The 21,272-nt window shown below is 52.6% G+C and overlaps 5 protein-coding genes across 5 annotated transcripts, besides 2 other annotated features; 1 reads left to right on the top strand and 4 right to left on the bottom strand.

The window, feature by feature from the left end:
• Positions 1–1,198: 1,198 nt before the first annotated feature.
• Positions 1,199–2,045, bottom strand: PODANS_1_22870 (uncharacterized protein; the record flags this gene model as incomplete). The annotated part of the gene is made up of 2 exons (XM_001906572.1): positions 1,199–1,656; positions 1,712–2,045. Coding segments are annotated over 2 exons (792 nt in total), but the record flags the coding sequence as incomplete, so codon positions are not given.
• A 1,722-nt stretch (positions 2,046–3,767) lies between these two features.
• Positions 3,768–3,857, top strand: a tRNA (tRNA-Phe).
• Positions 3,858–4,258: 401 nt separating this feature from the next.
• Positions 4,259–5,996, bottom strand: PODANS_1_22880 (uncharacterized protein; the record flags this gene model as incomplete). The annotated part of the gene is made up of 4 exons (XM_001906573.1): positions 4,259–4,614; positions 4,677–5,588; positions 5,661–5,798; positions 5,927–5,996. 4 exons carry the CDS (start codon positions 5,994–5,996, stop codon positions 4,259–4,261), a joined length of 1,476 nt encoding a protein of 491 aa, XP_001906608.1.
• A 386-nt stretch (positions 5,997–6,382) lies between these two features.
• On the top strand, positions 6,383–7,169 carry PODANS_1_22890 (uncharacterized protein; the record flags this gene model as incomplete). Its single annotated transcript, XM_001906574.1, has 2 exons — positions 6,383–6,901; positions 6,966–7,169. 2 exons carry the CDS (start codon positions 6,383–6,385, stop codon positions 7,167–7,169), a joined length of 723 nt encoding a protein of 240 aa, XP_001906609.1.
• A 1,110-nt stretch (positions 7,170–8,279) lies between these two features.
• Positions 8,280–9,984, bottom strand: PODANS_1_22900 (uncharacterized protein; the record flags this gene model as incomplete). The annotated part of the gene is made up of 4 exons (XM_001906575.1): positions 8,280–8,593; positions 8,654–9,528; positions 9,587–9,751; positions 9,950–9,984. The coding sequence occupies 4 exons, from the start codon at positions 9,982–9,984 to the stop codon at positions 8,280–8,282; spliced, it is 1,389 nt and encodes a 462-aa protein (XP_001906610.1).
• A 527-nt stretch (positions 9,985–10,511) lies between these two features.
• Positions 10,512–10,583, top strand: a tRNA (tRNA-Cys).
• A 562-nt stretch (positions 10,584–11,145) lies between these two features.
• PODANS_1_22910 (uncharacterized protein) lies at positions 11,146–12,186 on the bottom strand (the record flags this gene model as incomplete). The annotated part of the gene is made up of 1 exon (XM_001906576.1): positions 11,146–12,186. One exon carries the CDS (start codon positions 12,184–12,186, stop codon positions 11,146–11,148), a length of 1,041 nt encoding a protein of 346 aa, XP_001906611.1.
• Between the last annotated feature and the right edge of the window lie 9,086 nt (positions 12,187–21,272).

Here is a 21,272-nt window from a genome sequence, read left to right on the forward strand (position 1 = left end):
CTTCTTGACGTTACTACCCTCCTCCTCAACTTCATCTTGTGAAAACTAATGATACCTAAACCCTTGTTGATAGCCTGGCGAATACAAACAGAACAACCCATCAAGAGCCCCCCTCCCTTCTCCCAAGCTCGTATTCCCATCATCAAGCACCAATGTACCGCCTGTGCCTACTCTCGACGTTACACACCCTACAAGAAGCTAACGAGGATTCGAGCATGTTTTCCTTGACCAGCTCCCAGTAGCGCCGCGAAAGAGGAATCATGCACGCAATCATGATCGCCGGATCTCCGTATCCCTTTCTCTGACTGCCTTTTCTCCCTTATGATTCGCAGATCCCACAGAAGGACAAGCACCTCAAACATCTTCCCAGGTATTCCGTCGCCCAATTGTTTGCTTCCCACAACAGAGCTACTCGGAGATTGGTACGCTGTTTGTACAACATGGCAAGTATGGTACCTGCTGTGCTCGCTCAACCACTCGTATTTCCATTTAGACGGCCAACACAACCTTTACACCTCGTGACCGAGAAGCCATGCATCTGGATATTGACAGCCCTGCATGAACATGTCTTGCAGCTGCTGAAGAAAAAGCAAGCATCCGAAGATTCAACAAAAGAAGAACATGTCACAAGAAGCAGGACCAAAAATCTGTGCAAAGTTGGTATGTTACTGTCTCCAGCGTAATTATAGGACAAGAAGTCTTCTACAATCCCTCTTCTCCATTCTCTCTTACAACATATTCCGTAACCAAAAAAATCACAAAATGCCCGAGACAATCCGTCCAAGAACAGTCTCGGCAGAGTATCAAGTCGAAGAGTATAAAACAAGAAACCCAGCTGGCTTCCCCCCTCGCATCCAGTCCTGTCCCTTGACCCCTGGAAGTTCCCACACCCACAGGGCATGATGGCCAAAAAAAACAAAAAAACAACCACGCTGCGTCGTAAAATGGTTTCTAAAGCATCCCTGGAAAAATAACGTGCTCCTTTGCCCAATATCCTTTGGCAGAAAAAAACCAACCAAATCCATTTGTCGCCCGGAAACACGCAACATTCCAACTCTGCACAAACAAAGGTGATTAAGACTTAGGTGTGCGGGCTATCAGGTCGTGTCTCATGTCTCGTAAAAGCAGTGTGCCCTCGGAAATCCATTGTCCTGTGGTGTTCATGTCGAACCTCCGAGGATTTGGTGCCGTTAGGAGTTTAGAGAAGAGCGACAACACCGGCAATGAGGAGCAGGGCGCTGACGGGAGCGGCGAAGGTACCAGCGGCACCCTCAGCGATGTTGGAGACGGAAGGAGCAGGTGCGGAGGGCGAGGGAGAGGTGCCAAGGGAGACGGTGCTGTTAGACGCGCCACCGGTAGCAGAGGCGGAAGCCGAGGCAAGACCAGAGCTGGTGATGGTGATGGCAGCCGAAGTAGAGTTCTTACCACCAAAGACGATCGAGCTGCTGGCGCTGGTACTGGTAGTTGTGGGAGGAGCGGTGGAAATGACCTCGGAGCTGGTGGTAGAGGTCGAAGTGGCAGGAGGAGGGGTCTGAGAGACGAGACCACCAGTCACCTCGAATGCAGCAGCGCAGGCCTCAAGGTCCATAGAGTTGGGGCAGCACCACGTCTCACCGGCCTTGTCGGCTGTGCAGTAGTAGCCAGCGTCGCAGGAGTCTATGTTACGCGTTAGTCATGAGCTTTTCCAAACATCACGATTGCCAGCACATACTGCCAGACTGATCGGGGCAGCACGTCTGAGCCGCTTGAGCGTTGAAGCAGTGCACCTGGTTGTCGGTGGAAGCACAAGTTGTGTAGCCGGCACCGCAAGCCTCCTCGCAAGTGTTTCCCTCTCCACACACGGCCTGCTCTGGCTGGTACCCGGGGGCATCTTGACGGCGACCGATGGAGAACAGGGAGCGGGTCGACATCTTCACGAGCTGAGGCTTGTAAGGTTGCTCGGCAGCGACATTGACGGCGAAGGCGAGAGCCGCCAGAGCGGTGATGGATTTGGCGAGCATTGTGATGGATTGATTTGGTGAGTTTTGAGGTATTAGGTAGCGCGTTCAAATCGAGGATCGAGGAGGACGGTAATTAAATTGGCGGACAAAAATATGTCGTTCGTAGCCGATGTTGCAAAAACGAATGGATCGAGTACAGGACTCTGGAAAGGAATGACAATTTCTTCAGGTGAAGAGGCGATGGGTGGCCAAACAGAAGCAAAAGGTGAGCAGAGGGAGAAATGAGGGCGACGGGGCGGTTAAAAACGAGCGCGAGGATCTGGGCACTCTGGGGGGGTGCTGGGGGTGGACGGGCCTCTTGACGATAGCGGGAAGGTATCGCTGCCGCAGACTCTTGCGGCCAGGGTACATATTCGACCCTGCCAATTGGCAGCCAAGCAACCAGTTGAGACCATCTCCTTAATTTTAGCGTTGGGCATTGCTTCCCTGCGCGGCACGGTACCTGCGTCTGGTTGTGCGGTGTTCCTGGCAGACAGCAGCAAGCCAGGAACCGGGCGCCAATGACAGATGGGCGGGCAAGCTCATCCCAAAATTCCCAATTCAGTCAGGAAATCAACAGCTCCGTTTCCCAATGGCAGCTTCCACCTGCTCTTCCAGTTCAGATGAGTGATTTCCCTGTTTTCCCCCCCACCGCTCGCTGCCTCACGCATGAAGCAAGCCTGACGTGGTGGTCCCATCTTCCACGTCGCGTGCGTCTGTGTCGGCGCGCTCTGTGGTCGCCGTGGACAGCCAAGAGGTTGCCAACAAGGCCTTCCCTGAGCAACAGTGGATGTCAAGGGCAGTTCTGGGCCAACAAGGAGGCCAGCGGTTTCTCAATCTTCGATTGTCCGGCGACCTTGCCGTGGGAAATTTGTCGCTGGCAAAACCCTGGCAGGAGTTTTCTGTTTCGATGCACACCAAGCCGGAGCAAAGCAAATGAGGCCAAGCAACTCCCGATACACCTCACCGTTAATCTCGGGGGATCTTCAGAGAACAATCTGGATTGCGGTGATATCGATAGCCTCATACCCATTCTCCACAAGCTCTCTCTATCGAGCATAATAGAACAAAGATTCCCGACAATTCTCAAGCGCCAACGGACGGCGAAACGCCATTTCCGCATCTGTCTGTTTCGACCGAACTGACTTTGCCAGCTTGCGCCGTTCAAGTTGGCGGCAGCTTTTGGTTCCATCATGAGGTAATTTGACTGGCTGTCAGTGCACGGTTCATCTCGACTGTTTCAAGCGATCGACATGGCCCGAGCGTCTCTGGCTATCAACAGGCGGTAATGGTGGCCGGTCCCACTTTCATGCCGGCCCGTAGCCGCAATTTCGGTCGGCCTTCTGCAGAATTCTCGGCTCGGGGGTGGTTGAGACCGGGGCAGCTGGAGTTTCGGCGGCATGATCAGGGACCTTTGAGATTGGGGACTTGTGAAATCTGGGGAAGTGTTTTGGAGCTCACCACTTGCTTCTTGTCACCAGCCACTCCAAAGCGTCGGTTTCGAGTTACCCCTGACTCGCTCCACTCACCACAGTAGCATAGTGTAGTTTTCAAGCTAACGAAGGTTGTGCGAAACAAGATGTACCATATATGATGGACGTGGGATACTCGATACATACATTTGTATATAAAATCATCACAGGGATAGGTTTTAGGGTGAGCAATGAGCTTGGTGAGGGGGCGTTATCTCTAAGCCTTGTCCAAGGGTTCCAAACCCCAACCGCCGCAGCCCACTCCCACAACTCCACACATAATCCCACTCCCGAGTCAAGAACAACACGACAGCAAGCGGGTTTAGCTCAGTTGGGAGAGCGTCAGACTGAAGTCAACTTCAGGAAGTCAATCTGAAGGTCATGTGTTCGATCCACATAAACCGCAAGCAGCATTTCTTTTGCTTCTCTTAACCATCCCCTCCTCCCTCCCTCTGAAGGAAGATAATATTACCTTTTTGGCATCAATTCTCCCGGCCTCCTTGTTGACCTTGTGTGAGGAGGATGAGTTTGGCAGCTATATATCATGTCGAGATTAGGCCGCTTTAAAATAACACCACGTCGTGCTTTATTTCTCTAACTCGTGTAAATAAGATAACTACCAAGAACCAACCAACCTACACCCCCATACAAACCCCAAAGACAACTAAATCACCAAACATGCCCGCTGTTCTGCTTGCTAAATTTAAACTCCCCACCTCCCTTCGCAATTCCCACCAGCCCACCAATCCCCCAACATTACAAATTGATATTTCCTTTTTTCCCAACCCCTTCCAAAAAAAATCAATTCTAGTTCCCTAAATAAGCCCTGATGGCTCCCTGCAACCTCCCAGCACCCTCCCCAAGCAGATGCGTTAGGTTCTCGAGGTCGTCGCCAGCAGTAATGCCGAACCTCCTGACAAAATCCTTCGCGGCGCTCTCCAAGTCACCATAATCATCCATGCCGCCGCCGGGCATATCGTCAGACTCCTCACGCCCAAAGTATGCATTCGAAGAGATAGCAGAGGCACCCTCAAAACCGCCCAGGCGGGACTTGGCTTCAGCCTGTGCCTCAGCGTTGAACATGCCCTTGCCGAAAAATTCGTCTGAAGAAATGGCCTTCTGAGTGCCGAACTTCTTGCGGGCGTAGTTGTCATTGTCATCATCTGCAAGGGAAAGCTGGATTAGTATCACGCCTCAACAGCCCTAAAATGATAGCAGAACTCACCATCAACATTGCCCTTGATAGGTCCAACAGACCCGAAGCCACCAGCGTTCTTCTTTGCTGTGGAAGCAGCGGCGGCAGCCTTCTGGGCACCAATCTGCCCGAATCCAAGTCTGCCCATACCCATACCCAAACGCTCCATCTCCGAAGCCGACTTTTCCCTTGTGTGAGAAGCCGAACCGTATCCACCACTCCGAGCCGAGCTCACAGGTGTGGGAGATAAAATGGCAGCACCGGTATCCTTCTTGGCAGCGGCGGCCTTGGAGCTCTGTTCTTCAGCTTCGGGATCATAGCCCAGCTTCTCGATACGCTCAGCCTCCTCCTTAGCCTTCTTCTCCGCCTCGTCAAAATCAATGACCACATCGCCACCCAACTTCTTTGCGCCGAGCTTGGTTGCGACCTTCTTCGCGCCGAGGACGTTGGCCTTGCGGGGCCCAGTAGTTGTCTTCTTCAAGCTGGAAGAGGTGACGATGCGGCCGGCAGCAGGCTTGGACTCACCATCGGTCTTAGCCAGAGGGGAGGCGGTACGCGAAATATCCTTGCCGTTCTGGGCTGCGCTGCTTAATGGAGAGGCGGTGCGCCCGACAACGGGAGGGGTGGCGGTTCGTGAAATTGGCGGTGTAGGCTTCTTGATGGCCGGCTTGTCCCAAGATGAGAAGAAGTCATCTTCCTCTTCGGCGGGTGCCTCGGCGGCGTCGCCACCTTCCTCAAGAACGACCTCTTCGGGGAACTCCTTGGCGTCCCTCGCGGCTCTCTTCTTGAGTTCCTCCTTGTACTTGGTCGCAGCAGTGGAGCTGTACTTGGTCTTGGGGTCCTTGCTGTTCAGCGCGGCAGACCCGCCGTTGGACTGGAAGAACTTGGTCGCGGACTCGTTTCCGCCAACTTTCATGATGCGGAGCTGGTCCCATTGCCACTCTGTATTATAGCAAGGTTAGTTATTATGGGCTCTTGTTGTCGGAGGCACGCGAACGCGAAACGGGGACATACGGTCGAGGTTAGTAGACCGAACAAAGGAGATGTGGACACCGAGGTTGCGATGGTGGGCCGAGCAATCGAGGCAGAGGTAGATGCCAAAAGGAACGGAGGTCCATGTTGGGTTCTTTTGACCGCAGTCGAAGCAGATCTGTCACGGGGGAAGGAATCCGTAGTTAGTAAACCGTTTCCATCATCGTGGGTGGGCGTGGCCGTGGTCTCGCGACCGAACTCGGCACCTTGCTGGCAACGCGAGGAGGGATGATATGGATGGCTTGCCTTATTAGCCTGCTTGGACTTGAGCTTCTCAAAGAGCTTGAGCGACTGCTGCTTGGTAGCGAGGCCGCTCATTGTGTCTGGTGTGTAACGGTTGGCTCTGTAGTTAAGTGTGCTGGCGGTCTCGAATAGTAAAGTTCAAAGGGTGAAAGTGCGGTCGAGGCTCGTGAACGTTCAATGGTGATCCAGTCAGGGGACAACGGGCCACAATTTCGCTGCCCAGGAATCCATCCATGTGGCATCAAGTCAATCCACTAACCCTGAACTGGCTTAGTGCTGAGCTGCCCCACGTCTGCACCCACGGGCCACCTTGAATCTTTCCCCCGCCGAGGAAATGCCGGGGCGGCAGAAGCCTGGGGCCCTGCAGCTTGAAGCTCCCACTTGACCTCACCTTGAACGAGGCGGACAGCCTTCGAATCACGATATCTATTGCGTGGAGCAATGGATAATTCCCAACCGCCATGATGATCAAATCCCATCTGACCCCAGTTCTTCGGCTTCGAACCCTCCCTTCCACCTCCCCAGTGGTCAATCTACGTGCCCTTCAACCCCGCCATTACGCAACCCACCACCAAACTTCGTCCTCCAAATCCGAACCAGAAATTAAACGCCGCTCCGTCACGCCCTTCAACGACACCGGCTCTGTCCCATGGTCCTCCCTTTCGATCCTTGAAAAGGGCGCTCGCGCCAGCCAGCAAACCTTCAACTTCGGCCTCGTTATCCTCGGTTTGACCCTCACCTCTGGCGTGCTCTACGTGCTCTACACCGAGGTCTTCTCGCCCTCCTCCCGAACAGCCTACTTCAACCGCGCCGTTGACCGTATAAAGGCCGATCCGCGCTTGATTGGGCTCCTGGGAGATGGCAAAAAAATCGAGGCATTCGGAGAGGAGACCGGCAACAAGTGGCGGAGGGCGAGGCCGATCGCCTCGAGTGAAGTGACGGATCGGAATGGGGTTCAGCATATGTACATCAACTTCAACGTGCGTTATACAGCTAGTGAGAAATGACTGAAGGGAACATGCTGACATGGCATCATAATAATAGCTCAAGGGACCGAAAGGTACTGGCACGGCTTTTGTACACCTTTTCAAGCCGGTTGGAGGGAAACAGTGGGAGTACAGGTACTTTTATGTTGATGTAAAGGGCCAACAGAGGATCTACCTGGAGAACGCAGAGGCTGCCGCCACACTGGCTGCGAAGGAGAGGTCCAAGACCGATGGGATCAAGTTTCTCGGTATCAGGTGGTGAAGTCATCGCCAGGTGCGAGAGCGGTGTATGATAAAGGTATGTGTGTACAATATCAGTTGGCTGTGATGGAATTTCAGGGAAACTATGACCAAGGCGTTTTGGATTTCGACAGAGCTTAGGAAGAGAAGCATATTATCAAAAGGGATCTCACATATACCCATCAAACCATATTTTAGCCAACTAAACTGTTGGTCAAAGTAGCCGCTTTGCCTCATATATTCATTGGTGAAAACTAGCAGCTACTGAGTGAGCTAGGGCGCGATCTTTTTGGCCGTAATTTTCGCTGAAAGTCTTCATATGAAGACTTTCAGAATGTGTGATCTTCTTCGTCTGAAACAGTTCATCAGCCAATTTGGATGGAAACCCGTTCCTGAAGAGAAGTCCGTGTATTTTAAACTCTGACTAACTATAGGCCTTTAAAACTCCACTTTCCCATGAAAGTCTTCATTAAAGAAAAAGGTGATGAAGACTTTCATACTGCACAGTATGGTCAATTACAGGGCTTTACAGCAAGCCATATCCACCGTAGGCCACCTTCTTCCAGGGCCTTTATCTTGACTTCGACCGGTCTTCGATAGGGCCTTGGCACGTACAGGCCAATACGTCAAAAAATACTTCATCAGGGGCACCCAGGGCCTTGATGAAACCCTTCATGGAAATTCTTTCAAATGGCTGCTGTTTGGGCCAAAAGATCACCGCCCTAGTTACTGAGAGCGGACCATTAACACCCCTATGAACGTACACTAACCGTCATGATTCCAACCTGTAACCTTCTCTTCTTTCGTCTTTACCTGTGTTCCATCCCAACAAAACCATAAAAATGAAACGCGACCTTTTGGTTTCCCTCCTCCCCACCCCCAAATTATCATTAATAAATGGAAGGAAAGCCAGCCGCCAAGACCCAGACAAACTCCTGCTGACAGTAAGAGACATTTTCCCTTATCTTACACCATGCCACGCTCTTCTTCGTCTTTTGCTCGGAGGTGCTCGTCCTCCCCCCAGCCGCACAGTTGTATTTTTTTTTTGACGTTTCCTGAAACCGGAGCTAGAACAGGTGAAGCGCTTGAATAGGTAAGCCGGCACATTCCGAAGCTCAGTACCGGAGCCATTCTAATGCCCCTCATCCCCTTCCATCTTCGCGATCCACTTGTTCATCTGGCTAAACTTGTCCTCAAACGACTTTTGCAACTTCTCTGCCGCGCCCCACATGGGATCAGTCTCATTCCAGTACTCATAGCAGTTCGCAAAGATTTGGTTCATGTCTGCCAGGAACTCCTGTTCGTCATTGTACTCCTTGTTGTCCATCTTGTTCTTCATCGTCGTCAAGTCCATGGGCTTCTTGACCACGTTGAAGTAGTCGGGTACGCCATCGCGCTGGGGGTCGACGGGATCCTTGAAGGGCCCAACGACACGGGTCCAAAAGCCTGGTTATAGACGTTAATATCAGTTCAAGTAATGTGAGAGGAAAGGTGAAGCGGGCTTACCAGGACCAGAGAGCATCCTGGCCAGTAGGTCTGCGCAAAAGTTCAGTTTCTGGTTCGTCGAAAACTGCTGGCTCGCAATCGCAGCTCCACTAGTGCGGCGCTTAGGGCCTGGTTTAGACGAGGCTTTTGGCACAGAAGCGGTGGCTCCCTTTGTCACCGTCTTGCGACCAGAAGCGGTCTGAGAGACAACAGGAGGTGACCCGTTGGCACCAGCTTCCGACACACGCTGCTTCTTCGCAGGTCGTCCTCCTTCCTGTCCCCCTTCAGTGTCACGTCGCTTCTCTGCGGCCGGGGCAAGGGCGGCAGGATCGGATCCAGCCCGCTCATCAAGGGGGGAGCTGTTCTCCAGTGAGCTCATAGCTACCACCAACTCACTCAACACCTCCTGCGGCAACGACCTCGCAAACTCTGTCCGGGACTCCGACGATCTCATATACTCGGCAGCCCACGAAAGGAGCAGCTTTCGTATCGAAGAGCCCTCGGGAGTATCTTTCCACACTTGTACAAGAAGTGGTGTTGCGGGAATGTGTTCGGTGATGCGTCTGCACTCAATCATGGCGTCCAGTGTCGCATCGCAGAGGCCGTCGATGCCGAGCATATGGCCAAGCTTCCACACGCCAATGAGTACATCATAGCTGGGAAGGTTATCCAGTGATGGGAAGACCTGGCCCGTGTAGAGATAGTTCTGGCAGTACGCGAACACCTCGGTGGGTGTTTCTGGGAGTCTGACAATGTTCTCGATGGATTCTTGGTCTGCATTCTCGTCGAAGAACTTGCGGTAATAGGAGGACTTGGAGCACAAGAAGTCTTTTTGGATACCGAACGGTATCTCCTCGGGTCCGACTAAGGCGATGACAAATATGGGATGAGGTTCCCTGGGAAGATTGTCTATGTCAGTACGTGTGATGCTAATCATGCGAGGATGCGACTTACAGCCAGGAGAATGGTCGGTGTTCTTGTATGCTATTGGCTGGGCGCGCTACTTCAACTGGGGCGACATCACTCGCATTCTTGTCGGCAGCTTCTACGATAGTGACTACCTCAGCAGCGACGGCGACGGCATCCCCATTGGACTGTGGTACAGGCTCTTCTGCTATTCTGCATGTGCGATTATTTGCGTTAGCCCATCGTCTCCTGGATCTTACATGGCGGGGATCATGGAAACTACACGTCTCATGTTGAGATGAGAGACGTGATTCACCATGCCGGCAAGATGGTGGTGGCTCATTTGATGGAATGATCAAAAGAATGTGTGCGCGAGAGTAAGTACTGTATGATACATCTCAATTGACATACCTATTATCCGTAGGCTCCTCCATGACTTCAAACATTGAGCCGAGTGAGACCAGTGTTGACCTCTAGTTGTTGATGAAGCAGTTACTGCCAGGCGCCGTGCGCTTTCTCAGACCAAGGATCAATTGGTGAGCGGCAGGTAGTTAATAATAATAGAGAGATGAGTGCCACCACAAATTGATGGCATATGATGTGCGAGCTCGGTTTGATTGTTTGAGACGAAAAGCAATGAGCTGTGTAAAGTCAAAAGTAAGATGAGCTTTGGCGAATGAACGTGAGATGTGATCCAGTCCAAGTTGCGGTTCGGTGACCCACTTTCATACTGTGCGGAGCAGCGGAAGGAATGCAGGAGGGCACTGTGTCAGCCAAACCAGCACGAAGAGTGGCAGGTACTATCAGGACTTGGTAGTACTGTGGATTGTTTTTTTTTGGATGGTAATAAAATGTAAGGATATCGCTTCATACTCATTATTTGCTCTCATTTATGTTGATATCTGGCGGCATTTCACTTTTATAATTGTTACATCCAGTTACCACATCATCAATCAGCAGGTGATTCCTCTCAGGACGAATAGCTCAGGGGTAGAGCAACCGGCTGCAGTCCGGTAGGTCACGTGTTCAAATCACGTTTCGTCCTTACCTTTTGCATCGTTTTTACGTTCATTTATGTTTTGCTATCATTTAGTTTTCGTCAGTCAATACATCATTTTATTTGTTCTCGGCTTGCTGGTTTCTCTGTGGAGTGTTGTTTCCAAAATATCCTCTGTATCAGTGGTTTAGGGCTTTGTAAGAGATTCTCATACCACGCCTCCAGGCTGCGAGTTTCCATCTTTCGGAGAACCAAGAAATTTAGAGGCGACTAGTTTGCATGAAAAGATAATAAATCCGTGCGCATAGTTTTTGTCAATACTTTGAGTACTGCCTTTGTCATCATCTCAATCCATTTCACTTGGGGGCAGGATCTGTCTGTTTTGATAATGGCTACTCCTGCTTCTGATACGAACAGGACTTCGAAATGACCACTGAGCATTGCTTATTGTATGGTACTTTGGATTTACCGGAAGACCACGTAGCAGGCTTTGAGGGTTACGAATAAATAAATAAAAGGCTGTCAATATCGTAGAGTGGTAGTTGCTGGTGCCTGTCCCCAGATCCCTGACGAATCTATACCTCAATATCTTCCTACTCCCCGGTAGATATTACTCCTTTCCCTCTTCATCAGTCTCGACCACTATTCCTCTCTTACCCATCCCCTTCTCTGCTCTCCGTCCCCTCACATGCCTCTCCACCCTCCTCGCATTCTCCGTCACCATCTCATACCTCGCCTTCTCACTGCTCCCTGCCTCCTCCCCCAGTTTATAACCTGCGTACATCACTATCCTCTCCACCTTCCCCCAAGCGCCCACCCAATCAACCATATCATGTCCGCTCTTCGACCACAGCGCCGAAGCCCATAGTCCGCAACCCGTCAAGTCCAGATGCTCGAGCCGATACAAACTCTTGCTCAACCGGTTCAACACCATGATCGCCTCTGTCCAGTCGTTGTCCAAACTGTGACTGTACGGTCCCGTGGCTCCATATTGAACCACCTGCCCCTGTGCAGTGACCATAGTAGCCAATTTTGCGTTGGGGGTAAGTGATGGCTCCGGCCAAAACGCCAGACTCAAGTGCGTCAAGTTCGGCATATGGGTAGCAAAAGAAAGCAAGTGCCGCCAGGAGACATTATGGGCATATTCCGGATCGAGGGCCAGCGACAAGCGTGTCAAGTTGGGCAGCAGGGCGGCCGGTATTGACGGCTCGAGCGTTGGTTCGTCATCAGGTGCGTCCCATGAGTCTTTAGGATCAGCCGTTGATACAACAGCTGCCGCTTGGGGTGGGTATAAGAAATCTGACAGCTCGCGGATCTTGAGTGACCGCCCCAGCGACCAGGACAGGTCGAGACAGGAAAAGTCGTCGTTCACGACGCCTGGGGGGAGGAACTCTCCTTGTCGTTCCTGTTCATAGTGACTGTCCTCGTCGTCCTCGTACACCACAGGAGGAGGGGGAAGCAGGATGGCTCTCATGTCCTGCAGCGTCAAGCCTTTCTCACTATACAACCCAATATACGCTAGCAACGCCCCTCTCACGCGTGTTGGTAGCTCATAGAGAATATACCGGCAATATTCCACCTGCCAGTCCCACGTCCTCGCAAATGCCTTCAGCACGAGATCCATCAAACTCCCCTTTGCAGGCAAGATCATACCCGGCAGCGGTCTTTGAGCATAATTCTGCGCCCCACCAAACTCAATCAACGTCCGAGGGTCACTATACAGACCACTCCCCGCAGGCCTGGATACCCAGCTCCGCGGGGGCGCCGGTCCCGGAGGCAGTCTCCTACCTGTGGCATCAACCCGCACCGGACGCCTTGGTGGCGGCGCCGGCGTCTCCGGCAGCTGAAGGATCTGCCGTATTGCTGGCGGAACAGTCGGCTGAACAAACGCCTCTGCTGGACGGATTTGCGATGAGCCACCGTCCCTCAGCCCCGCCCGACGCAAGTCGGCGAGCAGCTCATTGACGGAACGGTTCTGTTGTTGGTCGTCTGTGATGACAGGAAAGAAAGTATCGAGAGAATGTTAGTTCTTGCTTAATCATCCCACTAAAGTGTATCTCACACCCTTTCCACAAACTGTTGGGTTTTGTGTATGGGCCCCCGCCCCCCAGGGTAAACAAGATCAACACACACACAAGAGGGTGTGGGCGAAAAAGAGTTCGATGGAGGGGGTGTGTAGAATGGAACTATCCAATTTACGGGCCAAACCGCCCCAAACCCGGTTCAACGTTCAACGGCTGCGGGGATACACGACGGGGAGGGGGGAAATGTGGACATCATGCGGGGCGCCGGTGTGGTACCAGCAGACAATAAAGAGAGAAAAAGAACTAAAACGAAACGCACCATGGTGGCTGTTGTGCCTGCTAGCAGCCGTACTGCTGCTGAGTGACGCTGGTGCTGTGGACTGCGGCTTGGAATACTGTTTTTGGTGTCTCTTCTTCGGCATTGATTACTTTGGGCTCTTGCTTCCTCTCTGAAATATCTAGAGCGAAACTATATAAAAACAAGGCCTTTGGGCGATGGCGAATTAAAAATAAAAATAAAAAGGCTGCCAAAGCTCGTGACTGGTGCGCGTTTCTTTTTCTGTTGACTCGAAGAAAAAAAGGCAATGACGGGTCGGTACCTAATGGACCGAGTTGCGCTTGCTTGTCTGTTTGTTGCGTGGGCGTGATGTGTGTGTTCTTCGGGAGCAAAGTAATGCAAATCGACAATCGACAATGCGGAAATCGGGGAATCGGAAACCGCTCAGCTCACAAAAGTCACGGGAAGGCGGATGGATTGCAAATATGCTCGCCGCAATCCCAATACACAGTTGGCTTATTGCTTCGCCTTCCTGCCACCTAACAAGCAGGATTAGAAACGGACAAAGTGCTCAAGCTCGGTCAAAGAGGGGCGGCCAGAACACACAAGGACCTTTCTCGTGTGTCTATGTGATTCACTAGACTAGGACTAGGAGGTTGGTAACCATACCTTAAGCACTACTGATTTCTGATATCTCAAAATGTACGTCATGTTTCCCGCTGTGACGGTGTGACTCCTCTCCGGCGGGCGGAGGCGGCGAACAAACCCATGATGGCCCCATGTCCCATTGGCCCATTGCGGGCAGCGTATCACAGCCCAGCTGTCAGCCCAAAAGAGCCAGAAAGCGCCCCCCCAGCGGAGTCGCTAAAATCATTGTCAAAAACCGTTGGCCAAAGCGTTTACATCTCCACCACGAGACCCACTCCTTACCTGCCTGCGTTCTTTCTGTTCAGTTTAGTGGACTTTCTTTCAACCTCCCTTGCAAAAGACACCCTCACACAAAGACCGTATCTTGTGCTTCCCTCTTCGGAGAGGGGTGGGCAAGTGCACCGTTGCCTAGAGCCTAAATTTTCTCCTTGAAATCTTTAGTCCTTTCAGCTTATCCAGGTGGCTTACCCCCCTAGGTTCTCCGGATCATCCCGAGAATAGAGAGCTCTCACACGAGGTTGCGAGATGCGCCTGTCCCGTGTCCAGCTTCCAGGTTGCCAGGGGAAAAAAAAGGGGGGGGAGCACAGGTTGACGGCCTCTCATTGGATTTGTTCTTTTCGTTTTCTGCAGCAACACTGCCCAATTTTGCTTCTATTGTCTCTTCGGCATCGTAAACACCTATCAGGTTTGCATGCCTTTCCATTCGTCTGAAAAGTCTGCTCTTGCCTGCTTGCACCCGGAAGGCCCGAGATAGATGACTTGAATCAAGCAGAAACAGGCGATCTGATAACAACAACAACAACCAAGGAGTCAAATGTGGGGCGGGCTAGATATCACAACCGTCATTAGCCTCTATCGTGAACGACCTGCCAGTGAGTGACAGATTGGCCATGCTTCTATCTCATGTCATACATGAACATCATGCCTCACCTCAACTCTCTCTTTGAGTTAAGTCAGTCCCTTTGTTCTGGGTCTTGGAGATGGCTGTTAGAGGCAAAGGGTGTGTATTGAGCGCATCGATACTTACTACATGTACGTCGACTACCCACACCCATCAGCATCTTGGCCATGACACACTCCATGGCATTCTCTGCCGCTGCATGTGGCTGGCTTCAATATTGACTTTCCGCAGCGAGAGGGGGAGGTCAACACGAGACACCTCACCTCTCACAAACCTGCGGCACTGTCAGGACGGGTACCTCTCACAAAAGTCGAATACATACCATCGTCCTGAGAACACGGGGCGCCGGATCGGACCATTTACACAGAACAGCGTCGGACAAGGAGGCCAAGTCGCCATCTGCCATTTTGACAGGCAAGGAGGGAAAATAGGCCCTTCTATGGAGTCGGTCCTTCCACATCATTGCCCCTCATGATGACAGTGCTGATTGATGATCATGACCCCCTCAGCATTGCTGCTATTCTTGGCGTTTGACCGAAAGGCCTTTCGATGGCTGTGAATATGCCCTTTTCTCACGAATCGGGTCACGTCTTCGGGGTCAGGGATCTTTCCCGCTGGCCGTTCGGGGCCGAAGTGATATGGTAGCCTCTCCCCATGGTTTGCTATCATGGTTCAGCTGGCTGCAAACTCTTCCCTGCAAACTTTGATTGCTCTACGGTCTTTCCGCACCCTCCGAGGGGCTGCATGCCATGTTGAACAAGACAATCCCCTGTCCACCACGTTTAGCTGGCTGATCAAATGTCTTGTATCGTGGGTAGGCGCGGCTGGGTACTGACTTGGAACCCTTCGATGAGACTTCCTGGGCGTATCAGATCCTGTCTGTCTCTGATGAGTGGCTTGATCAGAGAAGCCCAGAGCCCCTGTTTTCCATCTTCACATCCTGGCTTCGGCCACGTGAGAGCAACGACAACGGCCGGAATGAATCCACCCCAGCCCCTTCCACCCCCAGCACTGGGGGGGGGAGAGGTGGCAACCACGGATCCTGTTCTGGGATCCATCGAGCCTCGGCGCCGCCCGCATCCGTCTGTGAGACCACGCAGTTCCTTGACAGCACCAAGCCGATAACATGTGTTCGCACGAGACAAGAAAGCCCATCCCTGAGCTTGTCAGCAGGGAGAGGCCAAGTAAGCTCTCCAACATGGCCTGTGGTACGATGCCACGAAAAACCTGGAGAAAAGCACCTGGCGGTGGTCGTCCCTCCTCTTGGACGCCTCGTCCCGGCAGGCCGAAGGGCTCGATGCGCGTGATGACACGCTTGTATGACGAGCAGCTGCGCGACGCGGTCTTCCAGACAAATCCTAAGCCAGTCGTCCGTCGCTCGCTCCGCAATCCCTGACCCCTTATATTGCTGTTTTGCGTCATGTTGCCCCTGTAAACAAGCGCTTGCCACGTAGTGTATATCGCGTCGGCGAACCGGAGACCATCATCACGTTCTTCCCAGAGAAACAGGTGCCAGCCACCCAGCGCTTGCCAATCTCCGCAAATCGATCGCCGTGTCCGCCTGGTTAGACTTGATCACGGAGCTTCTCTCGTTGATCACCGCATGAGACGCGCAGTCGTGCCATGGTCAGTTTCGACGCGGTGTAGGGTCTTGTGGCAAAGGAAGCGGTCCATGCTGTGAGAGTCTGGGCCTGACCGAGAAGAAGCCTGCCGGACCCGATTTGGACTGAGTTAGCGAACAAAACCGGAAGCAAGGTCAAACAAGAACCTACATTCGGAGAGAGGGAGGGGTGTTGCGCAACCTCAGTCGAGCGCAACCTACCTGAACGAGACTCTCCCAGCTGCGAGTCCTCGTCCACCGGTTCTCCTTTGGGTAGGAAGCACACTGGCAGCTTGCAAACCATCTGTGGTGGGAGCTCCCGAGGAACTGGATCCAATGTAGATATTTCATCTGTTTGAGACCGGCTGGTCACTCAAAGGGGGGCTTCTTCCCGTCCGATTGTACATCGACACGCGTGTCGCCGCGTTGCCCGTTGTTGTCCCAACATTATTCCGCCTACCTTCCGACGCGAACTCAGCCGATCGTAGTTCTTAGCGGATGATATCGCTGAGGCACACCTCACGACCGCTGATGTTGACAACTGGGGATCTCAATGGAGGGAAAAAAAAAAAAAAAAGGGTGCACGCTCTGATTGGGGGCCTTGTATGCACTCCAGCTCCAGTGCAGAATGGTATAGCCCCTTTTCTTCCTCTGAAGAGGGAGAGTTTCTGTGTCACCTGTAGATGGGGGCCTGATTGGGTGGGACTCTCCCTCGTTCCTTCCGAACATGAACCGAAAGGGAAGGAGGTTCTTCGTTTTCAGAAGACAGATGGAAGGAAGGCTGGGCTGATAAGCAACGTCTAGATTCTCGATGTGATATGTCAGATGCACTTTGTTGAGCCTCGAGTATGCAGTCGTGGACATGACCTGGGCACGTTTCAAGGGCACTACGTTCGAGCCTAAAGCTCCGAGTTCCGGCCACACTGAGAGGTATGACTGCCTTGTATCAGCATTCGGTCAGGCCCGGGCTGGTCTGCTGCATAGGTCTTTCGCTGGGCATCATCCAGGCTCCCTTGCCATACTTCGTGAACTCAAAGAGGGCCCATCAACTTGCGTTCTGCCAAGAGACATACGAACATCATGGGCGTTAGTATTTCCGAAAGTTACTGGTCCTGAGGTGTGAAGCCACGAATACCCGGGGCAAGCAGGTTGAGGCTTACGAGATTGTAAGTGAATTTGAGGACAGGCCGAGAGAAGTAGCGCTGTACGGAATCTGCAGGCGAACAAGGTGAAGGACCCAGTTCATATAACGGACCTCTGAAGTGAAATCGTCCACACTGAAGTTGGGTTGGGAAAAGTACCCTATGTCCCAACCAGGAGGACTCTCATTCCAGTCCGGCGGTAAGACTGAGGAACTTGACAGTACATGCGCCATCCGAAAGGTACCTTGTCGTACTGGCCTGTCTCGTTGAACGCACCCCGAGTCGTGTAAGCGGACTGGGAGGAGCCTCCGCTTCTCTGGGCGTCTGCTAAAATATCCCGCTGCCAGCATCAGGCTCACTCATGCTCAGAGAGCCACACCACCATCGGGAGCTGCAGGATGACATAGAGCAAGGGTGCCCCATGATTTGAAGGCCGGCCATCTCGTCAAGCGCGGATCTTCCAAATCGGCGAAGGAAGGTGATGCAGTCGGGCAGCAAAAGGGCTTCCAAAAGTGCATATTCAAGACCATTGGGATGATCTACCATCGTCATGATATGTTCAACGGATGGCTTGGGAGGCAGGCACATATATTGGTGGCAAAGTGATTTTGTTGTAGCTAACCAACACCAACATCACGCCCAACCAACGCAATCTCCGCAGCGGTAGGCGCCATTTCTAGGATCAAATGAACCAAGCGTTGATACCTAACGAGAGGTTGATCGCGAGCTCAAAACGAATGCCATGGCCGTTCATGGCTGCAGCGTTGACGAGATAGTGGTGTGGTGGTGTGCTTGCTCTCGTGCGTATGGCTGAACATATTGACAGGGACGGCCTGGAGTGAGAGGAGAGGTGGAGGGGCCCACAAGAAAGGTTATAGAAGTATTGGTGCTGAGGAAGAGACTGAAGTGAGCGGAATGGCATCTCGCCGACCGCAGGGACTGTCTTCCAGGCACCTCACGAACGCGTCGTTTCTGACCGGCCTCGATGGTCGCACCCCTCTGGCGTGGCTGGGGCTGCATCCACCAATCGTCTCGTCGAAATGACTGCCATATCCGGCTCTGACGTGGTAACCGGTGAGCAAAGTTCGATCACGATGGACCATGGAGCTGTGTAGGGTGACCCCAGATGCCAAAGTCCGCAATGGGTGCCGACTGGAGTTTGGGGCTCGATTTTCCCTTCGCTGTAAGCGGGCCTGGCTTAGTGCTTCAAATCGCAGTGATCCCATATAATGCAAGAGAGAGCAAGCCGATTGTATCGTCACATGTCGAAAACTTCGCGTGAGTTCAAGCCAAAAAGATACGAGGGCCAATGTCACTGTAGCCACCCAGATATTCAGACACGCATGCCTGCTGCCTTAGCCTCAGGGGCGTTGTAGGTGGTTGTTCATCCCAAGTGAGTGAGGCAGACTGGACTAGGTACCCAGACAATGGGCATCCATATCTGATAGAAAGGATCGGGTGATTAAACCCCGCGATGGGTAATGCGATGGGGTGACCAAAACCCAAAGATGGGTCTGACCGGAGGAGATCAAGGTAACGATAGGTTGAAACCATTGGGTTTCTCTCCCAGATACCCTTGGTCTTGTTCATTCTCGCTTTAGATGCGTTGCTCCTTACCTGCCCGGATGGTGTTGTCGGTCTTGCCTGCAGGAAGTAATGCAGCACGGAAAGAAAAGCCGCGCGCGCAAATAAACGAGATAGGTTCTCTGCTAGCAAGTCTCCGTGTTTTGGGGGTTGGTTGTGATGTAACTTTGAGATAAAAACTCAGAGTAAGACGGCTGACCACCAAAATCAGTGATCAATCGTACGTATCATGCCTCCTCAATGCATCTTCAACTCCAATCTGCGCTTGCCATATCGAAGCAAGGTGACATCCCTTGATGGGGACATTGGCCTAAGTGGGGCATCGTGGCGCTCCCGTGAAGAAAAGCCTTGGCATTATGACTCCACCTAGTCCCACCTACTCCACTATCTCTTGGCTGTGAAGCTGAGCTTAATTAATTGCAAGCCCAAGCCTACGCCGACAGGAGCAAACACGGGAAAGAGTCGCGAGAATAATGTGTCGTGGGGGAGAAAAGCGATGAGGGTAAGGTCATAGCAGATAGGGAAAACTCCCTACTACAAAGGAAAAAGAGAAAGAAAGACTGAGATGTTTGTAGGCTTCCCCCAGTCGCTTCTGGAATGACGGGAAGGATAACTCATCAAGGACAAGCTCGAGGCCAACTATCAGTTTCTCACATCAAGAAAGCTCCCTTCCGAAACCTCCCGGGTCCAGATCCGCTCCTCCTACTTTTCTCCCGTACTTAGCCGACGAAACGGGACGTACATCCTGGAGAGCCAAGCAAGCAAACCACAATGTCGTCCATCACCCTAGACATGCACCCCGTGGCTTGGTGTAGCGCAGACCTGGAATCTGGGACTAGAACCATAGCTAGCTGCGCCGCCTTGTCACGAGATCTGGAGTTGTGACGCACTACTTGACAGCAGCGGTACGAGCAGGAAAAGCAACAACACGCGAGGAAGGTTGCTAATCGTTCATGCAGGATGCGAGGTTGCGTTGTCTGGATATGGAAATTTTGAAAGGTGGAACAAGAGCTGCTTGGCTCCAAATAGCCTCATGGTTCGCCGGGCTGCGTCGCTCAAAGAGACCCTTGGTTTTTTCGAAAGCTGGGGGTGAGATGAGGTGTCACATGGCACAAGATCTGGAAAGCAGGGGAGAGGTGGCCAGGACGGGGCACGCGCATATCATTGTTCTGAGGCGCCCGCTGTGTCTTGGTTCATGATCAGCCCTCAGGTCGGCATGCGGCAACGGGTCCGGCGACGACCGAGCGGGCCCTCCAGCTCTCTTTGGTCGCGAGGTCAGCATGGCACCCAGTGATACTATCATCTACCGCAGCGGTGGATATGCCAGGGTCTTTAAGAGAATTTGGCGTGCACACAACCTCTGGCTGATTTCAGCCTGTTGCGTAATGAGCACCGCATCAACCGTCGCTAACGGCCCGAGCCGTCACTTCTCCAGTATGGGCATATCAACAGACAAATCAAGCACCCTCAGTTGTTGACGAGGGTGTTGACTTGGGCTCTAGAAAGAACCTGTCGCCGGGAAACGGCGAGAATGAAGAGGTAGTGGGATATCCAGGATAGCATCCCCGACAAGATCTCGTAAAGTCCAAGCTGGAAGCGGCCATCCTGTTCATCTTCAGGGGAAGTGCTTGGGTGCAGATTCCGCCCTCATGACGATATGGATGAGAATCATCAATTCAATCATTGCCATCCATGCTTGATTGGGCTTCTAGCACTCGGTCTGATGAACCAATCACTACCAGGATTCGCCCCAAGCTCCCTCATGTCTGGAGGAAACGGCCGAAAGGCCATCACACCTGAAACAAGGGAGCTACCCGCACTGGAAAGGCTCCAGCAGGTTTTGCTGCCAACACCGGATTGGCGGGTGGGTGGGTGCATCAATTCGAAGGAGACGGCAAGCTGCACAAACGACATATTATCCAATCGTCCACCCGTACTGGCCCGTTTGACGATCCAGTGTCATCAGCTCATACCGACCATGCACCAGGGCAACACGAGGAGATCCCGACTTTCCCTCTTCGAGAAGCTCACGGTGTATTTTTGGGCCTCTTCAGATGGCCGTGTTTTGCAAAGGATGGAAAGGCTCGGGTACAGATAGAGCTAGTTGGGTTGAGTATCACTTCCATGTCCGTCTTTCGGCTGCTCACCGGGGAAGCGTTCGAAAAACCTTCTTCGCCGTGATATTGCACACACAGGCTGGATCAACGCCTCCCATTGCTTCTCTTGCATTTTCTGTTGATACGGGAAATGCGAGCTACCGCGAGGCTTTTCATGCTCCGTCTCCACCACAAGCCGTCAGCGGTTGTGCTCCTTGAGGCTGTCCGGTTGCTTGTGGGGCTGGCTGTCAATCTTGAGGCTCCGAGCTGTGGTTACGATAGGAGAAGCCCCCAGAGTCTCGAACTGGTACAATCTTTGGAAGCGGGCTTCAGTCGCCAAATTCTCACGTGCCGGGTCGAAATGTCTACCATTTTGAGTAGCACAGCGCTGTATGGGCTTGTCTCTGATTCCGCTGCATGGATTATTGTCGGCAACGGCCGAACACGTCAAGGCTTATAGGGCCG

The sequence above is a fragment of the Podospora anserina genome, chromosome 1, assembly GCF_000226545.1.
Source record: "Podospora anserina S mat+ genomic DNA chromosome 1, supercontig 6".
Classification (NCBI taxonomy): domain Eukaryota; kingdom Fungi; phylum Ascomycota; class Sordariomycetes; order Sordariales; family Podosporaceae; genus Podospora; species Podospora anserina.